General features: G+C 51.4%; 1 protein-coding gene across 1 annotated transcript in view; it reads right to left on the bottom strand.

The window, feature by feature from the left end:
* LOC133343531 (rho guanine nucleotide exchange factor 37-like) overlaps positions 1–22,882 on the bottom strand; it is a 37,671-nt gene that overhangs the window by 12,797 nt on the left and 1,992 nt on the right. Inside the window, 5 exon segments of the mRNA XM_061553204.1 lie at positions 672–825; positions 1,552–1,675; positions 2,408–2,553; positions 4,917–5,015; positions 6,534–6,678. Of these exon segments, the coding sequence (XP_061409188.1) occupies positions 672–825; positions 1,552–1,675; positions 2,408–2,553; positions 4,917–5,015; positions 6,534–6,660 (650 nt within the window). The 5' untranslated portion in view covers positions 6,661–6,678.

The following is a 22,882-nucleotide window of genomic DNA, read 5'->3' as shown; positions in this document are numbered from 1 at the left end:
CGTGTGCACTGCGTGTGCACTGCATGTGTACTGCATGTGTACTGCGTGTGTACTGTGTGCACTGCGTGTGTACTGCGTGTGTACTGCATGTGCACTGCGTGTGTAGTGACAAAGAATTGGTCACTATATAGCATAGCGCGGGTTGCTGGCAGAGAAGGTGATATGCAGTTGCAGCAGCCCTGCCTGGCAACAGGTCACGTGATAAGCCAGAGAGAGATGTAGGAGAAAGGTTACAGAGGGGGCACGTGAGGGAAGCCCTGGAACCCGCTAGTAGGTTCTAGAAGGGGGGCGTGGCCGGGGCGGAGCGAGGCCACGCCGGGAGGATAAAAGGGAACCCCCCCCCGGTCGGGAGCTCGGGGCTGTCGCCTGGAGTGGGATCCCCTCGTCGTGCTGCTGGAGTCTTCACTGCCGTCTTCACCTGCTCGGCGTCGTCAGTCAGGCAGCCTGCCAGCTGTCCTGACTGGGAGCTGTGAAGGCTGTTAATAAATAGAGTGCCTCCTACTCCTAGTGTCTGTGTCAGTTACTACACACGTGTACTATGTGTGTACTGCCTTCATTGCGTATACTGCGTTCATTGCGTGTACCGTGTGTGTACTGTGTGTACTGTGTCTACTGCGTTCATTGCGTGTACTGCGTGTACTGTATGCGCTGCGTGCACTGCGTGTGCTCACTGGGCCGCGAGCTGTGCCTCGCAGGCTTCGATGCGGGCGTTGGTGGCCGGGTTGCCGCGGCAACACTTGAGGCAGGCGGCGGCCTCCTCATAGTACTGGCAGTAGGGCCTGTAGGCCGCCTCAATGTCCGGGGAGAACTTCTCAAACACCTCGCCTGACACGGCAACAAAAAGTGTACGGACAAGTGCTGTTAGTGAGCACCGCCTACGCAGGTGGTCACCAACAACAATAAACACACACACTCTCACATTTATACACAACACACGTGCACAGACTGTTCGGGCAAGTGTTGTTAGCGAGCGCCTATTAAGGCGGGCACGGCGCACGGGAGAGTGGTGTGGCCGGTTCGGCCTCCTGCCCTCGTTCGTCCCCTCGGCGTTCATGTTTATACTCCGCAGCAGGTTTAAGGCCAAGTCGACCGAGGGGAGGAGCGGCACTGGTTCCGACTGCTTGCCACTGATGTTGAGCTCACTGCTGCTTCCAAGTTTGCTTCCTTCTCCATCTCAGGACTTGCACGACGTGGCACCCCTCGTTACCCAGGGAGGAGGAAGGGGGTTGGGGGAAGAATTAAATACGAGTGCCGAATGTGGCTCCAGGCCGGGGAGAGTGCAGCAGCAGATGGTGCTGCTGCATTCGTGCTCAGCAGGAAGTACACCAGGCGCGGGGCTCGAACTCGGACGCCAAGTGGCGCCTGCGGTCGATCCCTCCCCGCACCTCCTCCTCTTCGGAGCGGGCGACTCGCAGCACCCCGCAGCCCCCCGCAGCACCCCGCAGAACACCGCACCTCATCGTCGTCTGGTTAACCCCCGTGGACGCGGTGCCATGCTGCATTTTTACTGAGCGCAACTCGCATCATGATGTATTTAATATATTGTTTTACCCAGGGTGCTGTGCGACTCGGAGCCGCCCCGTGTGCAGTCGTGCAGGGCCTGGAGAAGGTTCTGTGACACGCCAATGATCTCCTCCATGTTGCCGAACACCAGGCTCACGTCGAGGCCCTCCACCTGCGAAAGGGTCAACAGGTAAAGGCGCAGCCCTGCGAGTGCTTGCTTGTACCATTGCTGGTGGAAGGGCCTCCACTTGACGGAGCTCTCGAGTGCCGCCACCCCCCTCTCCCCCACTGTCTAGGGGGAATTTGGCCTACTCTTCCAGGCTGGCCGGACATCTCTGAAAAAGGTTGGGTAACGCGCATTTTCCCTGTGGCACGTGATCTGCCGATTGACTCACTGTGGTAAACCTGTATGTGTATGTTGAACTTCTTTCGCGCTGTACGTAGTCAACCGTGCTAAATCGGAGGTGCAGGGGATGGACAACAAACTAACCACAAAATCAGTTCTAAAGAAATTAATTCTCAATCTAGAAAAACCTATTTACACTGCTGTGGCAATTACAGACTTGGAACAAACTGTCATTAATTATAGTTCCACACTATCTTCGATTCAATTCCTTCCTGTAAATAAAAAAAAATGGGTTTGACCGGTCACAGGGTGGATAGGAAAGTGCTGCCCCCCTTCCAGTGTGGACCTGAGCAGTAGTTCTATGATATCCACCTCCGTGGGCCATCATCCTCTGACGCGAACAACTGTACTGCTCCGTGGAGAATTTCCGGGTGCGATTTGGACAGCGTTCGGGATTGTTTTTTTCTTTTCAATCGCAAACTTTGTTGGAACCTTGCAGCGAGCTAACGAACGAGTCGGGTGCGGCGCGACGCCTTCCGCCGGCGTGGACGGCCTCACCTGCGTCTCGCGCAGTGGCGCCAGCATGAAGTCCACGCACAGGCGCAGGTGGTGCAGGAACATCGTCTCCGTGTGGACGATCTCCTGCACGGCGAGCTCCCGCTTCAATGCGGCGCCGCTCTCAGAGCTGCTGGGATTGCCGGGAGCTGGTGGGGGGGGGGGGGGGGCACAAGGGATTTAGGGGAGGGTTTAGTGAAGAAGAGGAGGGGGCAGCAGGGGTAGGGGGAAGGACACGAGAAATACAGTCTCTTGTTCTCCTATAACGCGGGAGTAGTTGCGTTCCTGAAGAACACCGCGTTATGGAAAAATCGCGTTATAATAATATAATATAGGGTAAGGCACAGTACGCGATAGCATGCGAGATGCACGTATGCAGGCTGAACAAAGACTGAGATGCGTGGGTAGCATCTACAAGCATCCAGCAGCATCCCGCTGCCTCGTGCGATGCTACACCGAGGCAGCCGTACAACCGCTTAGTCCGACTCGAGCGACGTGGTTCCGTTCACTCAATCGCGTCATTTACATTTCGTATCCGCGTCAGAAAAATAATGTGTTCCCTTCTCCATTCATCGCGTTGTATCCAATTCGCGTTATGAAAACCACAGGCATTACTGGAGAACAGACTGTGTATTAACGATGAACGTGAGATGCATTTCCTGCTCAAGTGAGCATTGAGGTGGTGCTATCTCCTGCGTACAACCCTGACTCGCGTGGTGGAACTCCCATATTCACCACGGCAGGGATGAGTCTCTCCATCGGACCAACACTGTTGGACTTTTTCCAGAGTGTTACTCATTTTATACATTCTGCAGGGATGATGGGCTGCGTCGACCAGGATGTGAACTTGAAACTTTCTGATTGGAAGCCGCTCGCTCGTCTGCTGAGCCACCGGGCTACCTGGTGGGTTCATGATAATGATTATAATAATGTTGTGTATACAAATATAGCTAGAATAAGTGTGTATGTGTACACAAGAGCTTAATTCCTCACTGGATAAAGTTATTCTTGGTTGCTGGTAGAACAGAGTAGGCACGTGATTAGTCAGGGTTCGTTTGTGGTGGGGTGGAGTGTGGGTACTCCCACCTACAAGTCGTCTGCCCAGTGCGGAAGAGTAGACCAAAGACCCTCTCGAGGGGCTCTCTAGAGTTCCCTCTAGTGGAAGCCCTTCTGCCAGCAGTGGCTCAAACGAGTAATTGCAGGGCTGCGCCTTTACTCCACAAAGGTAGGTTTGATTTTAATCAAAATTTGAAATAAATGTTTTTCTCTCCCCTGCCCAGTCTCTGTTCTGCAGTCAAAATGCAAATCCTCCTACAGAGGAGAGGGGAGAGGATGGGGGGGGGGGGGGGTGTGACATAATCAGTAGCCGGTGTCGCACACACCCGCAGTAGCACTCCACATGGACTCCGGGATCGGTGAGTGCGGAGAGGCGATTGCTGGCATGCGGCGCCGATGTTTTTTTCAAGTGTCACGCTCCTCGTGAAACAATGCCAGATTTGCGCCTGCGTCATCATCGGCCACGGTCGATCCACTGCTGGATGATAGCCTCCCCCAAGCCGGCGGTATCCCTAGCAATTTGGCGGGCGATGATCGACCGAGCACCCACACACGAGCTGATTTCATCGCTCCATCTCCCGCGGTGTACGTATTTGCCTAATGCGTTAATAATAATAATGCAATTTATAACGCGCGCAAATTTGCGGACTCTTGAAGGAGGCGATTGAGGTGATGCTGCGAATGTGCAGCGGGATGATGGCATTCCAGACTGTTGGGGCTGCCACCGAGAAGCGGCATTGCTGGGACCTGCACAGGCCTATTTTGCTGTTCTTAATGGTTTGGGCGATGTAATTAACCTGTGTATGTTCCTCTAATCCATGTGCACCTCGTCCTGTCTCTCCATGTAATGAAGACGAATGTGTGTATGTGATGCACGCAGTTGGGTCATGCACCGTGTATTTCTGTTGTTACCGCTCCACTTTGCTGTGGGCGATGAGAGAGGGGAGAGGTAGGAGAGTGTGCGTGGAGGGGAGGAGAGTGAGATGAGTGGGAAGAGGTAGGAGAGTGCGTGGAAGGGGGGTAAAGTGAAATGAGAGGGGAGAGGTCGGAGAGTGTGCGTGGAGGGGAGTAGAGTGAGATAAAGAGAAGGCAGGGGTGAGCCTGTGGAGGCGGATCGCTCCACGCCCATCTCACTCCACCACCACAATCCCGCGAGACACATTTACGTTTTTGTAAAAAGTTCTGTTTAATTAATTGCACAAAAACGTGTAATTTCAGCAACAACAAGAAAAACCTGCTGAATCCACAACAGACGACGCAGCGCAGATGTTCCGAATCATCGACGAGAAATCGCGCATTCATCTCAATCTGCACCCCTTATGTTCGGCTTCGCGCGACGGGACTCCGCGCGCTCACTCGCTCGCGGCGCCCCGTCTCGCCCTGCTGCCGCCCCGAGCCAAGATGCCCCTCTGGCGCTCAACTACCGGATGGGCAGACGCTAAATCCCACGGCTTACGCGTGGCGTCCGGGGGGCTGGGTGGCGGAGTCCGCTTCAGCTGACCACTGCTGCCCGGCGCCGGGCTGAAACTCAGCTCTTCGTAGATGTTTTCTGTCTCTGTCGTCGGGCATACGGGGCCACAACGTTCCACCGGGGCACGGTTATATTTTTGGCGCGTCTTGATGGAACTTGCGGTGTGTCTTTGGTCTGCGCGTGCGTGTTTGGCTATTAACCTTTTCCCGTTCCGAGACATCTGCAAGTTGCAGGGTGGGTCCCTGTTCACCACTGAATCTCGGAACGCGCAAGCGGTTGAGCGTTAATTGTATTTAGAGAAGCGTAGCGCTGTTGTTTTTAAAGACATTGTACTCGCTGCACAGAACTGTAAAGACACGGCCGCACTCTCTGATCGCTGGCGCCAAACGGTGCCACACACCCTCCCGCATGGACTTGTGGGAGCCTCAGTACCCCAAAGAAGTTCTTTATTTTATTTTTTATTCCGTTTCCATTCCGATGACGTACGCATATGTCATCAAAATACAATTGGGAAAAAAAAACTCATGACGTATGCGTACGTCATCGGAACTAGAAAGGGTTAACCGTGCGCCGAGCCAGGGCTGCGGGTCTCCAGAAAAGCAAAGTGAAATCTCACGCACGCAGAAAACACAAAGACAAAGATCCCCCGTATAGCCTTTAACAGACTGTTGGGGCAAGTGCTATTCGCGAGTAGCACCGATGAAGTGCGGCACGGTGCATGAAGGGGTGGGTGGCCAGCACCACCTTCTTTGTCTCCCCAGTGGTGATGTTTTACACACTGCTTCAGGTACTCATTTGAAGCTGAGTCGACCTATAGGTGGCCCAGGACCAGTTCAAATAATCTTCACTGGTGTTGGCCATGAACGTGAATCGAACTCGGGTCGTCAAGTTCGTAGTGCAGTGTTCTAACCACTGTACCACCGCTTCCCACACAGAAACACACACGTGCGAATGCACATATAAACTAAAAGTTCTCCCTCGAGTTGCCTAATAGACTGCTGGGGCAAACGTTGTTAGCGAGCACATTTTAAAGGTCCACATGGTGGTATGGATACTTATTCATGGCTACGATGAGTTTGGAGAGGCCCATCACCGGTTCAGACATTCGCCACTGATGTTAGCCGTGCAAGGAATTGGACTCGGGCCACTGGATTGGTAGTGTAGCATGTGACCATTGCACCACTTCTCTGCTTACGCTCACACACACACATACGAATCTCCCTTGCGCCTTGGTGGAGATCCACAATTTTCACGAACACCTCCTCATTGGAACAGACCCACAGTGATACGTGTAGTCCCTTGCCGGCTCGTGGCTCGAACTTGAGGAGGCTACAAACGCCACCCCAGTTCTCAGCTGACAATGAATGCAGGTGGATTCATTGGGATGCGTCGGCAGTGGCTTCCCCCGAGAACCGGTCTGGTGGAGCCCAGCACTGGTGCCGCATCATTAACATAAGAATTATTTTTATTTTATTAATTCATTCATCATCTTCGCGCGCCACCTTCCTTAAATCCACCTGCACAAATTATCAGCCGAGCCTGGAAAACCAGTAGTCCCGAGCCACTGCCGGGGCTCAGCAGGCCCGACTCCGTGCCACTCACCTTGCGTCCAGCTTTTGATGGCCTCATAATCGTCGTCATCTTCGGGAGGGTGGTCATAGATGAGGTCACCGGGAGGAGGGACGTCATAGATGGTGTCACCAGGGGTAAGATCATAGATGTGGTCCATGGTCCGCAGGTGCCGGGTCTGCTCCAACAAACAAGTGCACACGGTTAACCTGGCAGGTTCAGCATAGGGGCACCATGGTGGCAAGATGTTACCTGTCTCACCTGGTATACAGGAGGTCGTGGGTTCAATCCCGACGCCTATATATTTGTAGTTTGTATGTCTCTCTCCCCGTGATCGCGTAGATTTTTCCCCGGTTCCTCCAATTTTTTTCCCTCCACATTTATAAACATGCGTGTCGAGTATTTGGCTGCTTTTAACTTACACGCGATAAGCCACTTCGTTGAGCGATCATTTGTGGCCAGGTCGCTTCTAAAAGAACTATACAGCTCAGTGGGCCAAGTCTTCGGAGGTGGTGGGGGGTGATGCTGCTGTGTGTAGTCCCAATTGAGTGATTGGCAGTGTAATTGTTCAGGATTGGGATGTTTTGGCCAATACCAGTGTATTTAGCTGTGCAAGAAAACTGCAGAACCCGGAGGAAACCCATGCAGAACAGAGGGAGAACGTACAAACTCCACATGCATTGGCTCCCGAGTCGGGAATCGAACCCAGGCCCATGTTGGTGTTAAGCACGAGTGTCGCTACTGCGCCACTCTGCCCCATGAACAAACACACTCGTAAAATTGGAATTCACCAAACGTATTAATGCAGGAACCTCCTGAACAAGTGTCTTGAGCCTCAGTGAGGTTCTCCAGGATAAACAAATGCCACCATCATTATCATCGTCGTCAATATGATGAGCAATATTCCGCAGGAGTGAATCGCACGACATTCTGCTGGACACCCTCACTCATCACCACGGGGGGGGGGGCTCGTCTGTGCTCCTGGGAGGCAGGAGCTGGTGGATCCATCGGAGATTCATGAAACTCTCAAACCTCAGCGGAGAGATCTCCCTCGCTTAACCTAATGGACCGTTGGTGCCAATGCTGTTAGGGAGCACATATAAAAAAGTCAACATCGCGGTGTGGCCAGCACCATACCTGGCGGCCACTTTTGTCTTCACAAGTACCGATATTTACGCACGACATCGGCTACTCATTTGAAGCGGAGTTGACCAAGAGGAGGCTGTGCTGTGACCTCAAGCTGCGCTGTGGCCAGGGGAGGGCAGTCACAGCTGTTAGGATCGTGAACCCATCTGTGCAGAGCCTTGAGTGGGGACGGTGGGGGGGATGTTGGGGTTTCTCCAGGTTATCCGGTTTCCTGCCATTAGCCAAACGCTCATGAACGTAACTGGACGAACATCCCAATGCGAGGCAGGGTCCTCTTGCTCGGGAGCCTTGGGAGTCGGCGAGCGACGATTTCCACAACCATTAAAATGACCACGCGCGCTTTACAAACCGGCAGCAAACATCAGCGGCGCTGGATCGAATATCTGAGCCTCACGGCACGAGTCACTCAGCCTTACCACGCTGGGTACAAGCGCACGGCACGCGCCTGCCTGCCTGCCTGCGTGCTTCAGATCCACTTAGACCGCGGAACAAACACCGCGTCCCGTCAAACGCCGTGTCATCCAAGCGCAGGCACCAAGACGGGCAGATGGGGGGACGGAGGAGGCGGAGAGGGGGGCGAGGAGGAGGATGAGGGGAGATAGCAGGGAGTGAATGGAGATACAAGCAGTAGAGGGGGGAGGAGGATTGGTTGAGGGAGACACGAGGAGGAGGAGTGGAGGAACCAGTCGGAGCCCACTGGCACAGAGAATCAAAGCCTTGGACAGTGTCCGAGACAGTTTATGTCAGCTGGCAGTGACGGCGCAGTCCAGGCAGGCGAAGGAGGCTGTGTCATCGTAAGCTCGACGAGGCTATCCGCTGCGTCATCAAACATGACCCCAAGCAGGGGAGGCGCTGCCGCCCGAATTAAAACAACCACGTGATGAGCAAGAGGGGTGGTGGAGCGGGGTGGGTGGGGGAGATCAATGACGAATATTATAATTCTCCAAATTCCTCATCACTCGCATTTTACCATTCACTTCCTCCCCCAAACAAACGCAAACGGGGTCGGGAGCACGCTGCCGCACGCCCCAGATGGTCGCCAAACACGTGCCAAGCGACGTTGGCGAAGCACGAATTAACGCGAGGCGGCGCGCTCTGCCACGCCACGTGCGACGTACCTTAACAATCATCAGACGCGTGCAGCGTGTAAAACGACCTGAGTTGTATTGGGGAAGCGGCTACGTTGGTAAGCTCGGCACGATGGCAGCTTGGGCGACCGGTGGCTGCAGCAGGATGAATGGGGGGGGGGGGAGTCGCCACGGTGGCGAGATGTTAACTACTTCGCCTGGTATACAGGGGCACGTGGGTTCGATTCCAAATTTGACGCCTGTATATTTGGGGTTTGCGTGTCTCTCTCCCCACGGTCGCGTGGACTTTTCGCCGGAGCCTCCGGTTTTCCCCTCCGCATTTAGAAACGTGCGTTTAGAGTATTCGGCTGCTATAAATTTCCACACGATGAGCCACTTCGTTGAACTTTCATCACTTGTGGTCAGGTTGCTTCTGAAAATTATCTATAGAGCTCAGTCTTACTTGGTAAAATAAAAAATAAAAATTAAGGATTAGTTTAGAACGGCCGAGTGGTGCTCGTGATCAGCGACGTCCGTCGTTTGACTCTGAACTCAACGCGTCCTGGCGAGTGAGCGAACAACGCCAATCGGCAGGCCACCGTGCACGCCTTGGCCCCATATCATCACCTCGACAACAACAATAGCCAAGGTGTATTCTACACATCCCATAAAACCACACGCGTCTTGTGGGCAAGGGCATAATCTGAGCAACTTTGGCTCAGCGCAAGCAAAATAATATAATACAGCGCATCGATTTTTTTTTCTGCTCTTAGCATTGCAAACTTGCAGGCGCAAATTCAACCAATCTCAGCAACCCCAAGAAGTGTCCTGCGAATATCGATATCAGGCTCGGAATTAATTCCCATCAGGGTGCGCACACCCAAGTGAACTGATTAACAGTTGATTTACAATCATGCGACGCATCTCATGTGCCCCGGCGAGCCACCTAGCCAGTGTGTGCGTGTGTGTGCAGGCGTTCGACACTTCACGTGGCCTCAACGTGCACATAGCCTGGCACAAGCGTCGTGGTGACGTCACCGCCACTTAGTGGCGAATGGCGATTGTTGTTGTTGTGAGCGTTCGAAGGTGTGTGTGTGTGTGGGGAGTGGAGGTGTCGTGGTTAGTGCGCTGCACTACAAACCTGGCGACCCAAGTTCGATTCCCACTCACGGTCAACACCAATGACGATGATCTGAACCGGTCCTGGGCCTCGCCTAGGTCGACTCAGCCTCAAATAAGTGCCTGGTGCAATCTGTAAACATCGCCACGAGGGAGACAAAGGCGGCAGGGCGTGGTGCTGGCCACCCACCCCCTCGTGTGTCGTGCCGGCCTTCATAGGTGCTGCTTGCTCACAGCACTTGCCCCAAACGTTTGTTGAGGCTATACGGGGGAACATTGCCTTTGTGTGTGCGAGCGAGCGGAGAATCGTGGCCATAGGGAATTGTGACGAAATAATTCGACGCGGTGCCTTTATTCATTAATTTAGTCGACGAAAACTGTGAGTGAGCAAAAATCACCGAGCGTGACGATGGCTGCTCTGCTGGCATGCTGCCTCGCAAAGAGGTCAAAAGGTGACCGGGACGGCGCCGAGCGACACGAGATTGGCTTGGATGGAGACGCACAGAGATGCGTCACCATAACGTTACCAGAGGCCGCAGTGCGCCGAGCATAACACAGCAATGGTAGTTACCCATCATATGCATAATTTAACTTATTTATCCAGGAGAGCCACGCCGAGATGCATCACATTCGTTTTGTTGTTATTACTTCAGGATGTTTACAGCCAATTAACGAGACTACACGTGGGAGGAAACCGGAGACACGCGGAGAAAACCCACGCACGTCGTGCGAGGGGGCGACGCTCAATCCCCGTACGGATGGAAACAGATGGAGATGAGTTCAAGTGCTCTAACGCCATCTCCTGGCGTGCCACGGTATGTGGCACCTCCTTGGCGCCCACGGGAATGGAGTTCCACAGCACTTGTGTGCGGTGATCCACCAACTCTCTCTCCGCTGCCTCCACAGTACTGGATTACAGGCCAAGCGCGATACCTCCACCAGCACCCGCCTATATATATACATACACACGGGTGTGTGTGTATGTATGTATATTAATTCACTGATTGACATGATAATATTGGTGCGTGGTATGGGCAGCGGGGAAATTGCGGCTAAAACATATTCTGGATAATTTAACAGTGGTGAGGGCATGCGTTTGTAGGTGTGCGTGTGTAGGTGTGCGTGTGTAGGTGTGCGTGTGTAGGTGTGCGTGTGTAGGGTGTGCGTGTGTAGGGTGTGCGTGTGTAGGTGTGCGTGTGTAGGGTGTGCATGTACGGGCGTGGTGCTGGCCACCCACCCCCTCGTATGCCATGCCGGCCTTCGTAGGTGCTCGCTAACAGCACTTGCCCCAACAGTCTGTGAAGGCTACACGGGGGATCTGTGTGTGTGTGTGTGTGCACGCGTGTGTGTGTGTGAAGATTGGTATGTGTTCAGGTTGATGAAGTTCAAATTGATTTTGTTTTACCGGTTGATAACTCGGAGCCCAAGATGGGAGTCTCATCTGCAAGAGTAACCTGGGTCACCCAAATTAAGGAAGGCAAAATAAATAATATAAAGTACAGACAGTGATTCCATTTAGTTGCATGGAAGCGAGGGGTGGGTACATGAGCGAGGGGTGAACGAGTGAGCAAAGTATGAGTGTGTGTTTGTGTATGCGAGTATGAGTATGTGAGCAAGTATGTGTGTATGTACGGAAACGTGTGTGTATGTATGTGAGAGAGTGTGTATGTATGTGAGCGGGTGTGTATGTGAGGGAGTGTGTAAGTACGTGAGCGAGTGTGTAAGTACGTGAGCGAGTGTGTAGTAGTGAGCGAGTGTGTATGTGAGCGGGTGTATATGTGAGTCAGTGTGTATGTGAACGAGTGTGTGTGTAAATGAGTGTGTATGTGAACGAGTGTGTGTGTAAATGAGTGTGTATGTGAGCGGGTGTGTATGCGAGTCAGTGTATGTATGTGAGCGTGTGTGTATGTGAGTGGGTGTGTATGCGAGCGGGTGTGTATGCGAGTCGGTGTGTATGTACATGAGGGGCTGTGTGACCTTGCTCCACTGTACCTCACTCACCAGGCCTTGTACCTGCTGGGTTTCTCAACAGAGAGAAGGCGGCTCTCTCTCTCACTCACACACACGCGGCGTGCACTCACTCACTCACACGCACGTCTGAAGCCGCGTCCGGCCCGAGCGTGGTCTCCTTAGTCAACACGCCCCGAGCCGTTTGGCCACCCTGCTCGCCGCCTTACAACAACAGCCACATCATCCCTTCCACAGCAGCAGCCGCAGCAGCAACGCGGCAGCAGCCGCCTCCAGTGCCAATCCCTGTGGGCCCCCCCCCCCCGCCTCGCCCTGGCTACAGCCGTAGCGACGCTTCCAGTGCGGGGGGGGAAGGTCAAGCACGTGAGAGAGGATGGTGGTGATGGTGGTGGTGTGCTGCACACGAGAAACGCCCGCTTGCAATTTTAGCGGATGATTTAAACAGCAAGTTAATCATTATCAGCCGTGGGTGAGCTTTGCGCCGTCACAACACGAGCAAACGTGAGTGTGTAACGCCGACTCCACGTCGTGGCAACATTGTTAGGTCGCCGCATATCCGATTAGCAAGCACGGTTGGCCACGTGCGATGCGAAAGAAAGTTCAACGTACACAAACACACGTGCAACGCACACACACACGTGCGATCCCAACAGAGACACCCACCGCTCGTGGTGGCTGCTGGCTGGACGGTGATGTCGATGTCGCTGCGGGGACACGGTGTGGCTAATCACAGCAATCCCGCCCCTCCACCCCTCTCGCTGGGCTCAGTGGCGGTGCCAGTCCCCCGTGGCTCAAGAGTCAAGCACCCACACCCACGCGTCCCAGCGGCCGCATTGGTCAGCCGGGGGGCTCTATCCGAGTGACCCCCACCGCCGCCGCGTGTCCAGTTCCATCTCCCCTCCCTCGCTCACTCGCTACTCTGCCAGCGCTTGGGCATCACTGTCAACAAGTGTGGCAATGGGTGCCCATCGTTTATATGCAAGGGCCATTGCCCGAAACGTCGCCAATCAGTTTTTCTTTGCGAGGCAGTAACAGCATAGGTGACTGTGTCCCTTATGTGACGGGTGGGGGGTGAAGTTAAATACAACAGGAAACACACCGCCTGCTGCTGCTGCTGCAGTATTGCTGATTCACGTTTATTGTACCCGTTACAGGCGCGGCGTGTCGGAAGGCAGCGATAAGCGCGCTTCCCACCTCGCAGCTGTTTCTCTGAAACTACAAACCACACAACGCTCCCTCCCCAAGATCCCTTTTGATACGGGCTGTCCCTTTCGATAAAGTACAAGTCACAGACTAAACATGTGTGTTGTATACGTGTCATTACGCGTTTGCCAGGCGTGTGACAATGAACGCCCTGGACACCACTGCAAAGCAGATGCTCCATCCCAAGAGATTTCCAGGCGAAATATTTGAATAACAAAACAAACACCGACGTCAAAATACACCCACATAATGACTGCAACAGGCTGAGAATGCGTGGTCACCACATCGACGCATACAAAAGGAACGATACAGTTAGACTTCTCCACAAATCTGGCTGTCGCCTGATGAAGCTGGTTGTAATTACTGACGAAACGTCGTACACGGATTGTAAATGTTGTGGCTTGGCTCTCCAACACACCGGTGTGCTGTACTAGTATACTACACTATGCACTACATTATACACGATACTCTACACTATACACTACACACTACACTAGTGCTGTACTAGTGACGAATTGGCACGTTCCGTTTACGTGACAACCCTTACTAGTTGGCTGTGTCGAGTGGTGGCGGGTTTTAACGACATATTTACATATTTACGCGATCTAACCCAAAAAACACTATTAAGGCTGAGAATGTCCGGCAATTGATGCCCTCAGCCCCCCCCCTCACCGCCTTTCTCCATTTAATTCCCCTCTTTACCCCGTGATTGAACACATTGTTTATATCTCAACTAATTGACAACAACAACAATACAATATTATCATTTACAGTCCCGTTACGTGGCGAAAGAGAAACCGCGGTGATGGTGACGCAGAGCGACGGAGTCGCAGCCGAGGGACGGAACGTGGCCGGGGGTTGATTTGTTTTTAGTCCACCAGGGAGACGGAGCGATGGAAATAATCTCGCGTGCACTTCCCACGTTGGCTGGCGGGGGGGGGGGTCTTCAGTGGTTGACCGCGACTGATGATGATGATCCTTCTGCCAACACTGCTGGATGAAAGCTACCCTATTTGGAATGCTGAACACTATTTTTGGTAAATCAACTAAATTACACCTTTCGTTATAAACGAATTTTTTTTACACCAGGTAAGACCTAACAGAGCTACGTAGCTCTTTTTCAGAAGCGACCTGGCCACAAATGATAGCTCAACCAAGTGGCTTATCATCATCACGTGGACACTTATAGCAGGAGCCAAATACTCTAAACGCGTGTTTCTGAAATGTGGTGGGAAAACCCGGAGGACCTGGAGGAAATCCACACGACCACGGGGAGAACATGCAAACTCCAAATATACAGGCGTCACGGTCGGGATCGAAGCTACGACCTCCTGTATACCAGGCGATGTAGTTAACAGCTCGCTACTAAATAGTTAACATCTCGCTACTAAATAGTTAACAGCTCGTGACTGCGGCGTCCGGGAATTGAGGGAGAAACCTCCGCGTCTGTGTGTTACTCAGAGTGTTTTAATTGCAATGTTTCAATAAAACAGCACAAAACCGTCGGGTTTAAACGTAACGATCGTACCAGCATCTGTTTCTCCGTGTAAAACAACAGTGATGAAGAACAACACGTGAGCCCATTCGCCTACCTCGCCTGGTATACAGGAGGTTGTGGGTTCGAGACCGACCCTGACCCCTGTTTATTTAGAGTTTGCGTGTTCTCCCCGTAGTTCCATGCATTCTTTTTCTCCACATTTAGAATCAACATGCGTTTAGAGGATATATTTCCACGCGATAAGCCACTTCGTTGAGATTTCATTTGTGGCCATGTCGCTTCTCTAAAAGAGCATTACCTGGTAAAAAAAATTGTTTAATTCAAAAAATAGTTTAGTTCAGTTTTACAGCAGTACTTGTCTATGCCGACAAAACTCCTGCACCAGTTTCATCTGTGGAGTCATTAACGCAGCAGAGCTGCGTGAAACGAGAGCTGCCGGGTCTTCTCGCGGTTGTTACCACGCGCGCCACCCCCCCCCCCCCCCCCCGGTCGCTTACGCACAGCTTAATGAATGCAGCCGTCAACTTGAGTTTTTAAATTATTCCTCTAGACCAGCGAGAGGAACAAAAGGCCACTTCAAAAAAATCACGCCTGTTTGTCCAAGGCCCTTCACCCCCCCGCCTACCGTCTCATGTCTCATTTTTAATGGGTACAATTCATTTTCACACTCAGCTCAAGTTTCCTTTCCTCTACATTCGTCTCGGAAAATCACCACCACCACGACAACCCCAATTTAATAAAATTGTGGATTCACGCAACGTCTAAATGTAACCGCATTTCAAGACTCGGCACAGAAACAGTGGGATGTCGCGATCACAGTGAAACAAGGGGGCATATTTATAATTATTTTCTTATTTTTATATATTCTATAATAATAGATTACTACTCAGGGGGAGGAAGTTCAGTCGTAGGCAGAGGAGAAACAGAAGTCCCTGAATGTAGATTTGAGAAAGAGGCAAGGGGGTTGACGTCAAGGATGTCTGGCGGTGGGAAGGAGTTCCGGATTCGGGGTGGCAACAGAAGAGAAGGAGCGACACCCCCCGACTGAGCGAAGGTCCACTGGGAGCCTAGAACGCCTTGGGTGCTGGAGCGGACACCGCGTGGAGGAGGAGGAGTAGCGTGGGATGAGAGCGGGGAGGGAGTGAGTGCATGAGGTGGAGTGAGGTGAGAGAGGAAGGGAACTGTTGTGGTCCTTCCCCGTACATCCGATCAGCACGATTGGCTACGTACGGTGCGAAAGTAGTTCAACATACATCGAGGAGAGAGCGTGGAATAGTGTTGTGCTATAAGAGGTAGTGAGATGAGAGGGAGCGTTCGTCGATCGAGTCGTGGAGTGGTATTCAGGGGAGGTCTCGGCGAATGGGTGCTAACGCGGCGTTCTCGTTTGTAGCTGCGGGTGAGTCGTCTGGTAGTGACATTGGTGGACCATTGGCTACATTACCACGTGCCCACGCTAACTTCACAGCTGTTTGCCAATGTTTTAGTGGCAGTTAATGGGCGAGGCGACTTGATCCGAAAGCGCGCGTGCGTTCGCGAGCAATAAAGCAGGGGGTGCAGAGGTGCGGTGCCTCCACAGTGAACAGAGGGCACAACAAGAAAGCCATTTACATGTCCTGTACAGTAATAGTTTTGAATAGATCGCGCAGACTTGTTATTCAAACGGTCTGCGGCGCTCCCAAGTGCGTCCGTGCGCGGCTTTTAATGAAGAGAATCCACTTAGCAGAGACGTTTATCGTTTCAGAGTTGGTGTTGCCCCGTGGATGAGTTGAGTGCAGTAGATAAGTGCATGTTTCTCTCTCACAAGAATAGTTTTAATTGTGATACACGCTTGACGCTTGCTAGAGTTGTTCACAATGGCTTGTCTTCTCGTAAAAAACAACTTCAGCCACCTCAATATCATTGGTGCTCATCTTTTATTTTCAGGTGGCTCAAGTTTTTGTTCTCTTAGTCACCCTAGGAGACAATGTGTGCCAAATGTATGGTGCTTGCTCGTACAGTCTGTTCTCCTAGAACGCGGTAGTAGTTACGTTCCTGAAGAACAGCGCGTTATGGAAAAAAGTTTTACAAAAATATATAATATAGGGTGAAGCACAGTCACCATACCACGTGAGATGCGTATGCAAGCTGAAAAAGGACCGAGGCGCGTGGGTAGCATCTAGAAGCATCCAGCAGTATCCCAACGCCTTGTGCGATGCTGCACCGAGGCAGCCGTATAGCCGCTTATTCGTCCTCGCGCGATGTAGCTCTGTTCACTCAATCGCGTTATATCCAATTCGCATCCGAGTTTTATAGATATATAAAGTGTTTTCCCTAAATGCATTAAATCGCGTTATTTCGAATTCGCGTAATGAAAACACGCAGCGTTCTAGGAGGACAGACCCCATCCCCGCTTGAATGATAATTATTCACGTTATCTGCTCCACGAGTGACAAAAGCCGCAATGCATCTCCCCGTTACCGCACAGATGTTATCTCTCAGGCAGATGTCGTTACCTTTGAAATAAGCACCCAGTTTGCATTTCTTATCACGCAGCCCACGACCGGTTCAGACATCACTCGTCACCGGCGAGATCCGTGGCCGAGAATTGAACTCAGGCAGCCGGTTCAGAGCACAAAAGCACTCACCCAGCAGTGGAATGCCATCGGTGTACATATACCCCCAACTTGCTGTCATGAAGACAAACGAAATGGTAAAAAAAAAATCTAAAATGTAATTGATTATTGAATACGATTGTAACAGCGACAATTCATCATACCACGGGAAGGATGGGCAAACAAGACTTTATGACACCAGCTGAAGGCTGGGCGCCTATTGCCGGGCTGCTCAAACTATTCTAAAACAAGCTAATATTTACCCTGATACAGCTTTTACAATCTCACACACACACGGCTACGCATAACAACCCTCTGCTAAGAGCTCTCACAGTCGGCTTGTTTTAAAGGCCCCGCCTGGAATGTTCCATCCGTCACGTGCGCCCGGTACGGCGAGCGCCGACGGTGCGTGGATGAGCGACGTGGGCATTGGGAGGAGGGGGCAACAACGTCCCCCCCCCTCCCTCTACCCGCCCCCCCACTTCCCCTCTCCCCCATTCACCCCCCCCCTCGCACAGTCCACGGCATGGAGAAGCCCTTAGCATTTTAACGCTCACATTGAAAACAACAACTGATGTGTAAGAAAACAATTGTTAATAATCATAACACTAAATATTATTTTAAGGTGTTCAATGCGACTGGCGATTGGCTGTTGAACTCTTGAGTGTGAACGTAAATTAATGGAAGTGTGGATCAATACAAATTTAATTAGTTTCATCTGTACGAGAACACGGAGCCTTGAGAGTGATAAGGGCAACCTTGGATTTTGACTACGAGTCAAGTGAAACCAGACACGGTCCCGCATTTACATATCTGCTGACGAATGTGTGTCACTGAATGCGTCCTTACACGTGGCAAGTTCCAGCTCCAGGGACTGTGCATGCGAAATAGGTTATTTCGCAATTATTCATAACCGGATTCTTCTGCACGCGAGTAGAATAATTTACGTCACCGATGCTTCGAAATATATTCATTGGTTTCTGGCGGAACGGTGGTGCGCACTGCGACGTATACCTGGCGCCACCCGAGTTCGATTTCCGGCCTTGTCCAGTGTGTCTCTCCACTTCACGAACCCGCAGCGACCAGCGTGGTGAAGTATGGAAAGATAATTGCCCCCATGGTCTGGACCCCTTACCCCCCCCCCGTGGTCTCCCTCTTCGGGCTGAACGGTTTGGGGGAAATATCTCATTGCGATTTTTCTGACAGATATTGCGATTTAATGTTCGATTTCATTTTTTTAAGCCAATCTTCAGTTCAATATTCACTGTATAATGCATTTAAAACATGTGATGGAGCATTAGCACATGATACCATCAAAATATGAACTGCTCTAGATATTCTAATGTAATGGTGAGAACTTAAAAAATATGAATTGCTTCCAACATGTATTTATTAAAATGTATTAATTGAAATAGAACAATCAAATATAGAACAATTGTTAAGTTAAATAAATAAAGTTATAACAATAAAAAATAAAACCATTCCAATAATAGGACTTTTCAAATCGCAAAAATCGCAGCCCTTGAGATTTGCTAATCGCATTGTTTCAAATTGCGATTTTTATTTGAAATCGATTAATCGTTCAGCGCTACTCCCTACCCCAGTTCAATCCCAGGTGTAGGACTTCTTCCTAAGGCCATGCCTACAAAGTAAACGTGCCTACCGACGGTTTTTGTGACGCAGTGGTTCTTCATTGCAAGCCCCGCGGGCTACTGGCGGCTCCTGGTGGCCGAGTGTGGGCCCCTGATGTGTGGCTCCCGGCGATACACAACACGTGAAAACACCCCCATCATCATCATCGTCGTCGTGCTGCTGCCAAACTCCAATGCTTTCAAATGTGTGGCGGCTCTCACACTGATGAGGTCTCAGCGGCGAAAGTGACCCCTCCCCCACCTCTGATAATTAGCGAAGAAAGCTGCTGTTAAGCGTCTTGAATTATATAATTCAATATGGATCCATATTGAATTATATAATCTACGAGCAAAGGGCTGCAAGTTTTTTCAAAATTTCCACGATAAAAACGCTCGGCACGCACTCTCGCCACGCACCCCATACCATCCGCACACCAACAACACAATCCCATGGCAGTTCTAACACCATGCCTCTGCGTAGGCTCACGAATACACCGTTTCAAACTTTAGACTCGCTCTGAGTGACGCTTACGCAATCGTACCTGTTCAGAAACCTCTGTGAGGCTCCCCACCCACCCTCCGCGCGCTTTGTTCCACGTTTCTCGGGAGACTCACGCCGCGACGCAGCTGTTGAACCCAAAAACTCTTTGGCGAATAAACTGGGTACAAGGCAGGCGGGCGTTCGGCTCTTTTAACTGCTCCCCCCCCCCTACGATGAGAACGGCGAATAAGCAGGGCAGGCGCCGTGGGTAAGCCCCTGCATGTTTGTGTGTAATCTATGTATGTGTATATCCGCAATCTATGTGTGTGCGTAATCCGTGTGTGCGATTGGGGAAGCGGAATTTTGGATATGCGCTATGAGCAACGTGCACGTACGGAGGCCATGTAGACCGGTAGAACCAGTCGAACGAGATGTGCACGGCTGATCACGGCGAGGTGGGCAGACTGAGACGTACAACGGAAGGCGTCGTAACAGCGAAATCCACAAACGCACACACGCGCGTGGCTGGCTCGGCACCCCAGCCTGCCCTGAACGCAAACAAGACGCTTTATCCTCAACAATTCCGCCCTCGCCCCGCCCCCCACTTAAAAATGTGCACCGACGAGTGATGGGACATTTTGGGAGAGCATTGTCGCGTGAACGGCCCTGTCCTTTGCAACTCCCCACCGCCACCCGCTCGCGGGGCATGGCCTCGAGGGTAGCGCGTGCACCGCGTGCTGTCGCAGAGGTGGACGGCGCGACTCCAGCGGCAGCCCGGGTTCACACTGCGACCCGTCTGCTTCGCAACTGGAGGTTAAAGACTCCGTGGCGTTGTGCGCAAGAGAAAGCGACTGCGTGTCGGTGCCCCGGCACAGAGTTGCCACATTTGACAACTTTGCCCGCAAATTGGTCAATTGGAACACGCATAGCAATCACCTGCGATTGGCACGGCTGGTTACGTACGGTGCAAAAAAAGTTCAACATACAAACACAGAGGCTCTCCTGCATCAACAAGTATAATTATAATAAACAATAGAACGTAATGATCTTCCGGCTCCGTACACGTGCAGCCCTTTTGTCAATCCGCTGCTGGATAAACACATCTCCATGACGCAGTGCGAGTCGTGGGGATTATTTGACGATACTTCACCACGCTGGTGAGTGCGGGGAGTGTAGTTCGGAGGGCATAGACATACAGTACAACAATGGATGGTGCGGCCTCGTAGCCCCGCAAGCCCTGCAATGGCCACCCATGCAAGCACGATCCAGGCTAGGACACGCTTAGCTTCCGAGATCGAGACATCGACTCGGGTCAATCCGTGTGCACTTTAACATATCGCAAGACAAGTCTTTACCAACATTTATCAGCCATCTCATTATCAGTCCACAGTTACCGTATTCTACGCATTACGTTGTCTCCCTGTATTTTAAAGCAAACGTTTTTGGGGGGGGGGCGGGTTATTGCGTTCATGTTGTCGAGCGGCCGCCCTGATTAATACTGCGCGGCCCATCGACCGGAACGCGCCACGTGACCATTGCAGTGGAATGGTCAGCGTCCCCGTGACGTCATCGCAAGAGCATCTCCAAGAGCGCGTTGGCAAAATTCAAAAATAAAAATAAACCGCAGGTCACTCGGTAGAACAGTAATAATTGACACCGGGCACACGTTTGCGGTGAGTCTTCCGTTTGCGGCACGGGACAATATTGTAAGTGTCGTGGGTTTACTCTCCAACACACCGGTGTGCTGTACTAGTAACGAATTGGCACGTTCTGTTTACCTGACACACCTTACGAATTGGCTGTGTCGGATGGCGGCGGGTTTAACGACAGACGCATTTGTATGTACGCGATCGAACCCAAAGAAACCTGTTACTGACGGCAAAACTATATTTAGCGGAGGAATTATTTGCGCGCTTGGTGCGTGGGGGGGGGGCTGCTCTATGGTGGAATGCGACACCTGAGGCCAACTGCCGATGCCATTGTTGTTGCCATTGTTGTTGTTGCTGCTGCTGTTGTCGCCGCTTCGGTTTCTGGGTGCAGATTCCTGGCGCGGAATGCCACTGAGTCAGGTGTGACGCGCGAGGGCTGTGATTTCAATCTATTGGAACTCATTTTTTTTATTTTACCAGGTAAGGCTCACTGAGCTCGACGAAGTGGCCAGTCACGTGAACATTTCGAGCAGTCAAATACTCGAAACGCGCGACGTTGATTCTACATGTGGAGGGACAGACCGGAAAAGAGTCCACCCGACCACGGGGAGAGAGACACGCAAACTCCAAATGTACAGGCGTCAGGGTCGAGATTGAATCCACGACCTCCTGTATACCAGGTGAAACAGTTAACATCTCATACTCTTAGGTTTTTTCGGTAAAGTCACGTAGGTAAAAATAAATAATAATAAAAATAATAGGAATAATAGAAATAAAATAATTTTATTTCTATTATTTGTATTATTTATTTTTACCTACGTGACTTTACCGAAAACAACCTAAGAGTATGAATCCTTGCAGTCACGAAAGCTTCAAATCTAGAGTTAACATCTCGCCACCGTGGCATCATCAATGTAAATCTGGCTGCCAGATCACAACGTGAAACATCGCGACACTCCTTTGAATGTCGCGTGAAACATTACATGTCATGTGAAAGAATGTCCCGTGAAACATTACATTCCTTTGAAATCCGTTCCCAGCATGTCGACTTACGGTATAAATGGAATGCATGCGATTCACGGTTAGTAAAAATATTGGTGATGCATCATCCCAGAATAAAAAATATTAATGATGACGATGATGTTGATATTATTCACGAAATGTTTGTGAAAACAAGACTGACGAGATGCGTAGGGCACTCGACTCATCTCTGTGATCACACGATTGTCCCAAAACACAAATGACGCACTGGGCTATGGAACCCGCCTCCCGAGTTTGTTTCCTGGCTCTGGCGAGTGATAGTGTGTGTATATATTGTCTATATATATATTGTGTCTATATATTGTGCATATAGTGTGTGTATACAAAAACGTTAACCTGTCCTGCCCCGCCATTCACGAACGCGCACTGACCAGCGTGAAGTATGGTCAAACAACGCTCACGACCGACACGGAATGGACAGACCTTCATCCAGCAGTGGATTGACAGTGTGCTTTACATGATATACGTACGTGTACAATGTAGTGCGACAATTGTAGCTAGCTCTTATTACAGCTCTTTGTCAATCCACTGCTGGATGATGGCCTTCCCAACACAGGTTCAGTCGTGGGTGTCGTTTATCCACATTTCACATGGAGACCAAAGAACTGGATCAGGTATCACTCGCCACTGAAGTACGCCATCGCCGGAAATCGAACCCAGGTCGGCTGGGTACTTTGTAGTACGTCACAAAGTAACAGCAGAAATCATCGTAGATGTCCCCTCTCATCTCACTTAGCCCCATGACAAATTGTTAAGGAGGGGCTCGCACTCTGATCGCACAAACAATTCACACACCGGCCCTGCACACCACATCCGGTCTCACGTCGCCTTCAAAATACCCCCAACCAGAACCCACCCACTCGCCCAATTACCCAACTATCCACCCATCCATCCATCCACCCATCCATCCATCCACCCATCCATCCACCCATCCATCCACCCATCCATCCACCCATCCATCCATCCATCCACCCACCCACCTATCCAC

This window comes from Lethenteron reissneri, chromosome 17 (assembly GCF_015708825.2).
Source record: "Lethenteron reissneri isolate LAM-NWPU_2019-01 chromosome 17, ASM1570882v1, whole genome shotgun sequence".
Lineage (NCBI taxonomy): Eukaryota > Metazoa > Chordata > Hyperoartia > Petromyzontiformes > Petromyzontidae > Lethenteron > Lethenteron reissneri.
Note: the sequence above shows the minus strand (reverse complement) of the source record. Positions and strands in the feature narration are given on the sequence as shown.